Here is a 12182-nt window from a genome sequence, read left to right as displayed (position 1 = left end):
GCTTGTTATTGTTTCAAGTTTTCGAATTATTTAAGAGCTCTCTCTACATCTTACAACACTCTCAATACTAGAAAAAAAAAGCTAAACAATTATTACAATTCATTATATACAACTGGTTTCTTAGAACAAGATAAAATATTCGTTAATTTTGAATAATAGTTTTTTTGTCAACTTTTGGAATAATAGTGAACGTGTGAAATATGAATGATGGTTTTGTAGACGATAAGTTTACCAAAGAACCGTGATCCAGTTCGCTTGGAACCTTTCTCAAACTAAAGTACATGTTTGTATTTGATGACAGTCTTTTACCAAGTTTGGTCCTTGCTATTAGTCAGAATTGTGAAGTCTTTCTATCTTTTCTTTTACATTCCTAGTTTGTTATAGTTTTGGAAAATCATGTTTACTTTATATAAGACTCTATGGTCCGCAAGAGTGACCTCTAAAAGACTGATACCAAACCACAACCAACCGCACGCACGAGTGCCCTAGTACCAAAAAGACGTGTACCCAAAGGGTGAGTTTGATGCGTTGCTATTTTGCTCCTTGCATTCAAAAACTGTGATATTCAGATTCATCTCTGTCCCAATGATAACCGTGAAATGGGATTAGTAGAATAAAAACGGATAGAATAAGATGAATTGGTGTTTCAGAAAGAAAAAAAAAAGAGAGAGAGAATAAGATGAATGGAATATTTTTTTAAAAATGAAATATATTCATTCAATTCATTTTTTATCAAAATTGTAGAATAATGTTTAGGAAGGATTTTTGTTTTTGAATGGTAGTAAAATCTATAGAATGTGTGTTTTATTTTATTTCATTCAAGTTAAATGATAAAAAAATAATAAATTAATGGAATAAATTACTTTATACAATTTCATTTCAAAAATTGACAATCCAGTTGAAGATTAATGAACTAGTTGAAGGTTTTGAAGATGCAATTATAAAACGTTATTGCATTTTCAGAGTTCAGTTAGGCGGTTTTGATTTTGATGGGCTCTTCTGGCCAATCCTGTCTCCCATTCTTCTAATATTATCAAATTCTAGTATCATCAATTTGGATAAATAATATCATAATAATGTACAAACAAAGTAACAATAAAATAATAGTATAATTTTATATTAAGAATGAGAGCTTGTTCTAAAACCTTTGACAACACGGAACTCTAACCTTATTCGTTTTTGTACGCTGAACCAACCTCACTCCCTTATATAGCTTTATTTTTATTTGGAACGAAGAAATTTTCTTTTTATACATTCATTTGGTAACAGAAAGATAATAAATTAAACTGGATAAGTAAAAAATTAACTGAAAATAGAAAAATAAATTTTACAGTTGTGTTGAGGTAAATTTCACCGTTATAGATGTCCTACATTTAATATGCACAAACTCGACTGATTCAACTACAAAACAAGAACACGTTCTCTACTATTATATATCCTTGTTAAAAAATGCAGGAACCTAGCCGCGTAGTCGGTAACCAGAGCTAGGCCGCGGTGTGGATGTGCGATTCGGTAACCCAACGCGGTGGTTATATCATTTCCCGCGTTCCCGAACAAATGTATTACTTGTCCGCCTATTTCAAATGAAATCTTTAATATACACAAACCCAATAATTTGATATTTGCCCATTCGTAAAAAATTATAATTGCCCACTAAACCTAAAATATGCTGAAACCAGCAAAAGCCTATTAGCTCAGTTTAGGTTGTGGCACATGTAGGATGAAGGTTTGGAATCTTTTTTTTTTTTTAATTTTCTTAAGATCAAAACTTGTTTATCGCATAAATTGGAATTTTTTTTGTAGTTTTTGAGTCAGATCTGTACTTGAAAAGCTATGTTTATCTATAAGTATGTCTAAGAAATTTTATATTCATGTTTGTTAGCTAAGCATATTATAAATACACTAAACTATATTAGAAAACTAAGTTTTGAGAATCAGAGGAAATATTTACTTCATATAATACAGTAAACAATTCGTAAACAATTCTTATCAAATATCATTTGACAATAAGAATTGTTTAAATGTCATTTGATAAGACTTAAAGAATCAGAGTATCTATTATATACTTATGCCAAGAACATATCTAATGTAATATTTACTTCATACATATCTTTTTTTTTTTTTTGATATCGAATGTTCCAGGCCGGGACCCAGACGTCCCTCGAGACCCGCAGCAGCCACGTTATTTCCACCACAGAAAGTAGCAGGGTGGGCCCGGGTGACCCGGCGTAGGGGTATATCTGAGGGAAAGGTTCGAACTCGCGGCCCTTAGAACCATTGCGAGTCGCCTCACACCACTCGACCACCAACTTCGCGTTACTTCATACATAAGAGTACAAAAAATAACAAAAATACTGTTTACTATAGTGCTCCTAAATTCATTGCGTTTTGTGGCAAACGAACACAACTATTTCCATGCTTATTAGAAAAAAAAACACAGTTTAGGAAACAAATGTCCATAGAACATGGATTATTAATCATCTATCAATGTTACCACTCAGAAATTAAAAAACCATTCAACATATTTTCTCGCACAAATAACTGTAAGGCATATAGACAAACAATTCACTGTCAAAGTTTTTTTTTTTTTGGGGGTAAAATGTTAACTATCAAAGTTCTTCAAGATACCCCGCTCATCAATAAGTAATTAATTTGACGCTCAAAAAAGTAATTAATATTACGGTATTTCTCATTAACAAAAAATCAATACGAGACAAGAAAATTAAAACGTAGTCATTGTCAATTAATCCGCCACCAAACTTTTGGTTGTTGTCAACTTCTCTTATCCTACAACGAGGAAACTTATTTTTATAAAACAATACTTCAACTGCTGTATAAAGAGTATAAACCGGAACAAAACCGTCATCAATTTAAAAATCCTTAAACCAAAGATTTCGACAAGAACTGCTACAACCTATCATTATGTGTAATTGTCCATGCATTGTTCTTCATTAAGATAAGAATAAAATAAAAGTGCAGACTTTACTATTAATAACAAATAAACAAAAACAAATCGTATCTCAATTTAATGGAGGGCCGAAAGGAATAAATTATGGGCGGCGCCCATTGATTATGCCCTCGATGGAAAGCATAATATTCATCATGAAAAATAAAAAGACTGACTCAGAAAAAAAATATTATTCTTTAATCTGACCAACGAGCAAATTCAGGAAATAAAAATATTTAATTTCCAACGTCATTAGATTACAATTCGGCCACACATCAGAGTGCTCCGCCACTATAAATACACACATGCACACGAACCATAAATTATACGCTCATGAGGAAGAAAACTAAAGGTTTTAACAGAGCAAGAAAAATAAAACTAAAATAGGTTCGTTAAAGTTTCTAATTTTGGGGGAGATTTTACTTTAATTATTGGTTTAAATCTATAATTAAGAGAATCAGAGGGAAGTTGCGACGATTTCGAGATTCGTCATCTTCAGAGAAAAATGAAGGGGAGAATATCGAAGATAGGAAGCTACGCAATATCATCATCCACAAGAGATTGCATCTCCTGCACTACCTTCAACATCCTCGCTCCCATCTACAAACGCCTCTCCCGAAAGGACCAAAGCATCCGCGAAAGCGATAATCGAGCGTATTGGATGGGAAGGAATCACCGAATCCTCGATTGGTTACTCTACGAGAGATCTTCAATCATATGTCTCCAGGTTCCTTCTCCCTTCCACCACCAATCTCCTCCTCCCTTTTGGTTTTCGATCATGTCTTCTAATGTCGATGATTGTGATTTTCAGGAGTTTTGGGTAGGCAACGAAGAGCTTGTTCGCTTGTACGAGAAGAGACTCGGAGACGCTGGTTACCTCTGTTACAAACTTGGCCGTACCAACAACCGTGGTGACGGTAAACCTATTTTGTTAGATTCGGGTTTGGTTTATTTATTATATGCTTCCAACTTAAAATTAATTTGTGATAAATAATATTTTATATGGCTAATATATTTTGTTTGTTAGGTTTGCTTACGGCTGTTCATAAGGACTACTTCAGAGTTGTCCGCTCTAGAGATTTGCTTTTCAATGATTGTGGTGACCGAGTCGCGCAGTTGCTACATGTGGAGCTAGTTCCTCCTTACTCTCAGTACGATGCGCATCAGCAAGTTTTGATCGTCAACACTCATCTGCTCTTTCCTCATGATTCCACACTCTCTATTGTAAGATTGCAGCAGGTATTATAATACTTTCAGTCTTGATTCTTTGTTGTTGATGATTTGCATCTTTCTTCTGATCAAGATTTTGTTTTTGAAAGGTTTATAAGATTCTTCAGTACGTTGAATCTTATCAGCAAGAAGTTAATCTCAGTCCAATGCCTATTATACTTTGCGGGTAACTACTACCAAGTCTGCATTTTTTATTTACATTTTCATCTGAAGAGGAGTACTGAAGATTGTGTCTATTTGTGGGCAGAGATTGGAACGGAAGCAAGCGAGGACACGTGTACAAGTTTCTCAGGTCACAGGGGTTTGTGTCGTCTTACGACACTGCTCATCGGTACACAGATTCAGAATCTCAAAAGGTCACTGTCTTTCTTCATTTGGAGAATACTTTTGGGTTTGCTGTAGATTTTTGGTGATGTTGTGAATTGGTGATCAAGGTTTTTTAAACTCTCTTGTCGTCTTTTTTTTGGCTTTTACAGTGGGTAAGCCATAGGAATCACCGGGGTAACATATGCGCTGTAGATTTCATATGGCTTCTCAATCCAAATCGCTATAGAAAGCTTCTCAAAACAAGTTGGAGTGAGGCAGTGTTTGGCATGTTCAGAGTGAGACACTCCTTAACTTTCTCTCATCACAATATTTCACCTCTTTGTTCATTTTACTGTCCAAATGCTCTGACTTTTTTTTATCCAAAATGGTAGTTAATCGTTGATCCTGAAATGTTTCTATCATTGTGTCAGAGAGTATTGACGAAGAAGAAAGTCTTTTGCTTCGCTAGTCTTGTCTAAATGATTTCCTGAAACAGAGTTGTTTACTAGATTATCCATGTAACATCTCGTTTTTGCAGTATCTACTGAGAAGAGCTTCACTAACAGCTGAAGATGCTTTTGCCTTTCTGAAAACCGACAATGCTGGTGACTACATTACATTCTTGGGCTTCTGCGAGACTCTTCGACAGGTACATTGAATCTGTAACGCAATTTAATTTTATCCACCAGGATGTTCACAGAGTTTTCTCTTTCTTAATTTGCTTTTCCTCCACTATACAGCTCAACCTAACGGGTCATTGCAATGGACTTACGAAGAAAGAGATTAAAGATCTGTGGATTCAAGCTGACATTGATGGAAACGGTATTGTAGATTACAAGGAGTTTCAGGTAATGAGACTACTCTCTTTAAAACCTGTTCATAATAGATCACTCATAAGCTATAGTTCCAGATCGTAAGTTTTGAGTTACAATAGCTGAATGTGATCACTGGTGAACAGCTAGACTAAGAACATAGAGATTTGATAATGCCAATAGCAGCTATAACCCTTACTCATTTGTTTATATAACTCATTACAGCAAAGAATTTGGAATCAAACGTGGTCTGAACAGAGAGATGCAGAGGACGGAGAAGCAAAAGGCAACCAAGAACAAACAGTTGGTTTCAGCGTCAAGAACGCAGTATTGTTTCCTCCTGAAGTGGAGAAAGGAGTGTGGCCAGAAAATTACTCTCTCTCAGATCACGCGAGACTAACCGTTGTATTCTCTCCCATAAGAATGCCTTGCTCCCAATTGGTTTCCTGACAAAACACTCTACAACAAACCTTTGTCTTCTTCCATTTTAGAGAGCTCTAAGATTGTGTCCTTAGAGATCAGAATCAACGCTTTGCTCGGTTTCCATTGGAAGACTGGCACCGTCCTGAGCGCTCTCACCCTGAGGTTTCTGCGTCTGTGGGGAAGAAGAGAGAAAAGACAGAACACGAGTCTTATGCCTTTATACCATCATGTACAAAACATGTAAACCAAATATAGAATGAAATGCTGTAGTAGAGATTTAATAAGCAGCTTTGCAACTGTCTTCATTATTTTGCCTCTTTCTGTTTTTATTTTTGCAAAAAAACTTGATACCTCTATGACTCTGTGAGTCTGTGTAGAGTTTGTTAGAGAGAAATGAAACCAATAAAATTTATTCACTACTCCAAAGTTAATAGATAGATAAAAAATGATTTCGGGCACTAACCATATATTAAAATGGTCCCATTTGTTCTTTTCTCTGTAGGTCCATTTTTTTAAATTAAGCTAGTGTGGTGGGAAAATTTCAGTGTTTGATTCTAACGCATTCAACTAAACAAATAATCGTATGTGTCAAAATATTCATGTTCCTATTTTGCAGATTTCACAGTTCTGAAGTGGATATTGAGAGATACTTATATGGATCTGACAGTCTCATCTAAGACATAATCACACTGAGCTTACAGTGATAGGGAGTTAGTGGCTAGACAGGATGTGGAGAACAAGAAAAATCAACTGGTGACCTTTTACATTCTTGGGCTTATTAATCATATATTTTGGTATGCTAGAAAGCACCCAACAGCGTCACGGTTCTGTACAGAAGCAGAGTACTTATCACACTATCTCATATTGCAGTTGAGCTATGTTGGATAGGTTCACTTATGCGGGACACTGGTCTTCCTCTACACTCAAGCCCAAAGCTCTATTGTGATAACACCTATGCCATCTAGTTATCTACTACGCCTGCTCTACATAATAGATTGAATCACTTTTAATATAAATTTCCATAAATAATGCTTTGCCTTGAAAATTTTATTCCACTCTGATAAGTAATTGGATGATATCTTCACCAAGTCTTAACCAATTGTTTCTTTCAGCAACCTATGTTCTAAAAAAATGTTCTAAAGCAAATCGAAAGTTCAATTACAAACATATTTAGTGTCTTGATTTCTATTTCCGGTGGGAACTAAGTTGTTGATGTTTACCAGTTTGGGCCTAGATTCGGCCCAAATGGTTTATATGGTAGGCTAGTAATAGACGTTTTGACTATTCTTGACATTAGTCGGAAGGTATTCAAACTCAGGTTAGACCATGTGATAGTTATTTTTGATGAATCCACACAATAACACTAAATTGTTTTTCCTAGGTCCTACCAGATAGTTGATAGGGTTTATCGAAGAAAAAAAAAGACATTGGTCATATCAAGAAACCCAATCTTTTTCCAACTCATGAATAATGCAGTACCATCGAACGTAGCTTCACTCAAGGCGAAGACAATTCCTACAATCACAAGATCAAGTTTCACATGTTTCCTCAGTAACTCGAAGTGTAACAGTTCAGTGCTCTTGAAAATACCCATCTTTGAGTAACCTATAGAACTCTATTTCTTCCATCTATTTTAACAATATAATCTAAACCTTTTCGACTCACAAGATGGGCATAACACAGAGACACCAAGTCAGATCGTTCCTACGAATGTCACGACCCAAATCATCAGCTTCGAGAACATAAGGTTATCAATGTGAACATTAGCTAACATTTTAATTAAACTCTCATCCAGACAAATCCCATACCTTAGGTCATCCGCACTGGTGGGTATGTGCAAAAGTCTCTCAGAGAAAATATTAAAAAAAAAACTAAAAAGTAAGAGAGAGACATTGAATCGATTTTTTCGTAAAAGATTATCGAAGGAAGCTGAGAGACTTTGTCTATACCTGTCTTTGTTTTATTGGCATAACTTTTTTTACACCATTTAATTTTAATGCATAATCAAATTATCCTAAATATAAAATATAATAACGATCAGAGATGTTCTTCACACAACAATGCAGAGGCTCCTAGATCATTTTCATCGAGAGGCTCTCAGTATGTTTCAAAAGTAAAATAATGTAAGATAATTAAAATAATGAAAGAGAGTGAAATGGGTCTCTCAAAAATATTTTTTACAAAAAAAAAAATTAAAAGACTCTTATTACATGTGTCTACGTTTCACTGGTTTAAACATTTTTATTAATTTGATTTAAATTGAACTGTTTAACAAAACTTAATAAAAATAATGTTATTTTATTGGTAAGAGTATTTTATCATCTTATCATACGTTTCCTCCATTTTTCCTAATACAACAAAGTATGCATAAGCTTCAAACATGGCCACCAATGTACAAGGTTCCAGAGTAACCTTCCTAGACATCAAGCTCTGATGCATTTACTCTATTCTCTTAAGCAACCCTCGAGCAAACTCACGTAAGAGTAGATAAGTAATATATATAGTCACGTACACCACCATCAGACTCCATACTCTTTTTTTTGGCAAACTATTATGAACATCTTACTAACAAATCAAAATTCGAGTATTGTGTTAGTAATAATGTGTCTCAAATGGTAGTTGCAACTTGTTCGAGTATCATAAAAACAATGCCATTTAATTTTGTGATACCGACAAAAAACCAGGTAAAGTTTTTTGATATATTTATAAGCAATATAAATATATAACAAAACAGAAAATGGTGTATTTTCAATATTTAATTTGACTATTCAGATTAAGAAAACAATGACCAAAAGAGTCAGTCTCTGGGAAAAAGCAGCATCTTGGATTATAGTTAGTCTATAAATCCATGAAAAGAAAAGTTTTCTTTTGTATTGTTTATAAAATTTAATTTGTCTTTTTCCTAAACAAAAATTTAGGATAATATAAACATTGACTGTGTCACATGACTCTCACATGAGATACAAAGCTCGTCGAATTTGAAGAAAGAAAATTTAGCTAGGAGATAAAGAAAGAGAGTGAGATTAGGTTTAAGGGCTTAATCTCACCTAAAGGCTATAAAGCAAAGACAAAAGTTGCGACACATGTGATCCCTAACTAAAGACATTAAATGATCTTAAAGAATAATCTCCTTGTGCCACTCGCGAGGAATAAAAAAAGAAGCATAATACGACGATCGAACTCAACAACCTGCAGTTCATCTATATTATCACAGGAAATTACGTTTAGCTTAAAGGTAGTTATAATTTCTATTTTTTTTTTTAGAATTGCAATTTTCTAATTTAATCCAATTTTATGTTAACTACTGCATCTCTCTTCCTCGCGAATGTATCCCAAGTGTGTTGATAAATCATGCTCATCCAACAACAACATCTTTACTAATTAGTCTATATACTTTTTTAAACGACTTCTAATTAGTCTATATATACATAACCTTAAATCTAATTACAAATAAGTAAAAAATAAACAGTACACAAGTGATTCACAATTACATATCTCCAAATACACCCAGGTATGACGTAAGCAAGTTGATTACTGTAGATCCTAAAATCTACACTAAGTATTTTGTAGCGATTGTAAGTTTAATCTAGGGAAAAAAAGATGATGTGGACAACGATATCTTTAGAACACAACGATGTAATCAGATTCCAGTAGACAAAGATGAATTTTATTGATTAATAAGATTGAATACAACAAGAGAAACGAGATCCAACATTACAAACGAAGTTGATAGGAGAAAAGACTTAAACCAGAGTGAAATGAGGTCGATGTGTGTAGTTCTCTCTAGGGTTTTCTCTGTGTCCTTTCTTCATTTGTATCGATCTCTTCTTATAGCGGATTGATTCCAGATTTCTCTCAACCTCTCCGCGATCTCTGGCTCTTCGAACCGATCTCTTCTTGCTCACCGGAATCGGGCTTCTTTGTTGGTTGCGCGGTCCAAGTTACTCAGACCCAACTGCATAGTTGAACGAAATTGGGTCCAACAATTATATATAGTTCAAAAAGAAATCCAATTGAGATAACCAAGTGGTAGTAGTCTAGTGGCAATATCTTGGAACTTGGTGTGTACCTATATCAGTCCTAGGTTTGATTCTCTCTGAGAACTAAATTATCATCACTTGGTCAGTCTGGATTTGAGCTTCGGCCCAAGTGTACATGGTGGATCATAACATATGATCGGTTCACCCCTTGGCATTAGTCGGAATGTATTTCAAACTCGGTCAGGAAGTGTGGTAGCCAGTCGACTCAGTATTACTAAGTGCGTTCTTCCCGAAGCCGACCGGATCAACCGATAGGGTTTATCAAAAAAAAAAACAATTGAGATTGTTTTTTCTAGCTAAGCAGAAGTCATATTGGCTTCTTGATTCCTGAAGAAACTCCAAATTTTAAAACCAGATTTATCACTCGTTATAACCTCTTCCATCACTTGGAAAGCCATGAAAGATGATCATTCCAAGATCCAGTTCCTTCTAATCAAGTTTAAACACGTAGTTCGATAATCCCTCCGACCACGTGACTGTCATTGGATCTGTCAATTTACTAACATTAAATCTTTGAATTGAAACTTTAAGTTGGCCTAATCAAGAAAGTCCACATCTTCTTTAGGGGTTGAGAAAAATCTTCACCATATCTTCTATATAGAACATGTAACAATCATAAGTTCTCCATTATTGATTATAGTGAGAGATATCGAAAGCCACCTGTAATCTAAACATATCATAAATAGTAGTATAATTTTTGATATTTTCCTTTGTGTATAATTTGTATGGAATTTTATTTTGTATATCAATCATAGTTACTAATTGTTTTATATATATATATATATATATGGTACTGGATACTGGTTGCTTAGCCGATGACAAGTCCTTACTGGAATACTTATATGTCTATTGATTATTGTTAATTAGTCAATTAATCACTGCAACTATCAGATGAGCCGATATTAGAGGATCTCTTGGTAGTATTACAGAGGGCCGTATATGCGTATGGTTAGCCGTTTTCGACTTTGGACGTTGAATATATGGAACTGACCTAAATATTTTGTTTAAGGTAGGATGGTTCTCTAAAATGATTTATTTTAAAGCTTTTGTGCTAAGCATAGCGCTATCGATTTAATTACCAGTAATAACTAAATTTACTATATACATAATATTTAATTTATTTTTTAATTTTTTTAGTATTAAACAATAGTTGTACACACTAACAAATACTATTTTGGAACTTTCTTGTTAAGTTTGGAAGAAAATTAACTAGTTCTAAATACTGTATTAGTTTAGAGTGTTTTTCTTTAAAATATGCAAGTTGAAGATGACACAAAGTTCCAAAAATAAAATATATTAAACCATCGTAATATTGATCTTTATTTGTCCCAAAGTGTTGAACGATGGGTTTGTCAGACTGAACATTTATAGTATAATAATCGGTTATATAAGTTTTAATTTTAAATTTCAAATAAATCACACTATACCTACGAGTACAGAATTGACCCCCAATAAATTATAAGTCAAAAGCTTTTTGGATTAACTTTATCAAAAGCACATATATAAATGCCTTTCCATTAAACATACAATATTGTATGAAAGTTTGAATTTGAGAAACATTATAATAAATAAAAGAGATAAATAAAATTACCAGTTTATATATTTTGGTCTGAGATACGTAATTCATGTGTTTAGGGCGGTATAAATATTAATAAAATTATAGTTAATTTTAAATATTATTATTTTATTTTCCATTTAATTTATTATTTATAGTATAAAATGGGAAGATTTGTTTCTTCTCCAGTAATTAAAGAAATCTGATATTGCTTGGATAACAAAATAATTGCTGATAAAAGAAAGAGAAAAAAAAACAATTTTTTTTGTTGTAGTTAATCCTACTATATAAAAGGGACTAAATCCCTACTTTCTAAGCCTTGCCACATAGGCAAAATATTGTGAACCAATCAAGATGCCATGTCATCCGGACTTGAGTTTGAGTTAAAAAAAATAAGCTATTTTCGGAGCCCATTCGACCCATTTCGAAGCCTATTCCCGAGCCACTCTCTCATAAGCATAATCCCGTGTTCTAAACATCCTGTGTTAAATTTTTTAAAACACTCATATCTTAGAAATAGTTTAGAAAATATCTTTATATAAATGTTTTTTTCTTGAATAATATTTAACTATAATTTTTTGTATCTTCTTAACTTTTATAATAAAAATATTGTTTTCAGATAGCAACAAAATATATATAAAAATTATCTTATTTTTCAATTTTTGATAATTTTATTATATTATTTTAGAATCAATTATTTAATATTAATATAACATATAAATTTTATATGATTAAAATAAAATTCTTTTTTAATTATATATAAAATTCATTAAGGGTATTGTTTTAATTAACACATTAGCGAATCACTTAGAACTTAATAATAAATCAATAACCTATCTAAAAGTCTAAAACCTAATAAAATATGAAAA

General features: G+C 33.2%; 1 protein-coding gene across 2 annotated transcripts; it reads left to right on the top strand.

The window, feature by feature from the left end:
* Nucleotides 1–3264: 3264 nt before the first annotated feature.
* Nucleotides 3265–6137, top strand: LOC106390186 (uncharacterized calcium-binding protein At1g02270). 2 transcript variants are annotated; one of them, XM_048747215.1, is made up of 9 exons: nt 3265–3674; nt 3759–3888; nt 3975–4186; nt 4267–4343; nt 4425–4533; nt 4654–4779; nt 5022–5132; nt 5224–5331; nt 5521–6137. In XM_048747215.1, the coding sequence occupies exons 1-9, from the start codon at nt 3453–3455 to the stop codon at nt 5743–5745; spliced, it is 1320 nt and encodes a 439-aa protein (XP_048603172.1). In that variant the 5' UTR covers nt 3265–3452; the 3' UTR covers nt 5746–6137. The 2 variants fall into 2 exon arrangements, with proteins under 2 accessions (XP_048603172.1, XP_013686056.3); XM_013830602.3 differs by having other exon boundaries at nt 3266–3674; nt 3759–3864.
* The last annotated feature ends 6045 nt before the right edge of the window (nt 6138–12182 follow it).

The sequence above is a fragment of the Brassica napus genome, chromosome C2 (assembly GCF_020379485.1).
Source record: "Brassica napus cultivar Da-Ae chromosome C2, Da-Ae, whole genome shotgun sequence".
NCBI lineage: Eukaryota > Viridiplantae > Streptophyta > Magnoliopsida > Brassicales > Brassicaceae > Brassica > Brassica napus.
Note: the sequence above shows the minus strand (reverse complement) of the source record. Positions and strands in the feature narration are given on the sequence as shown.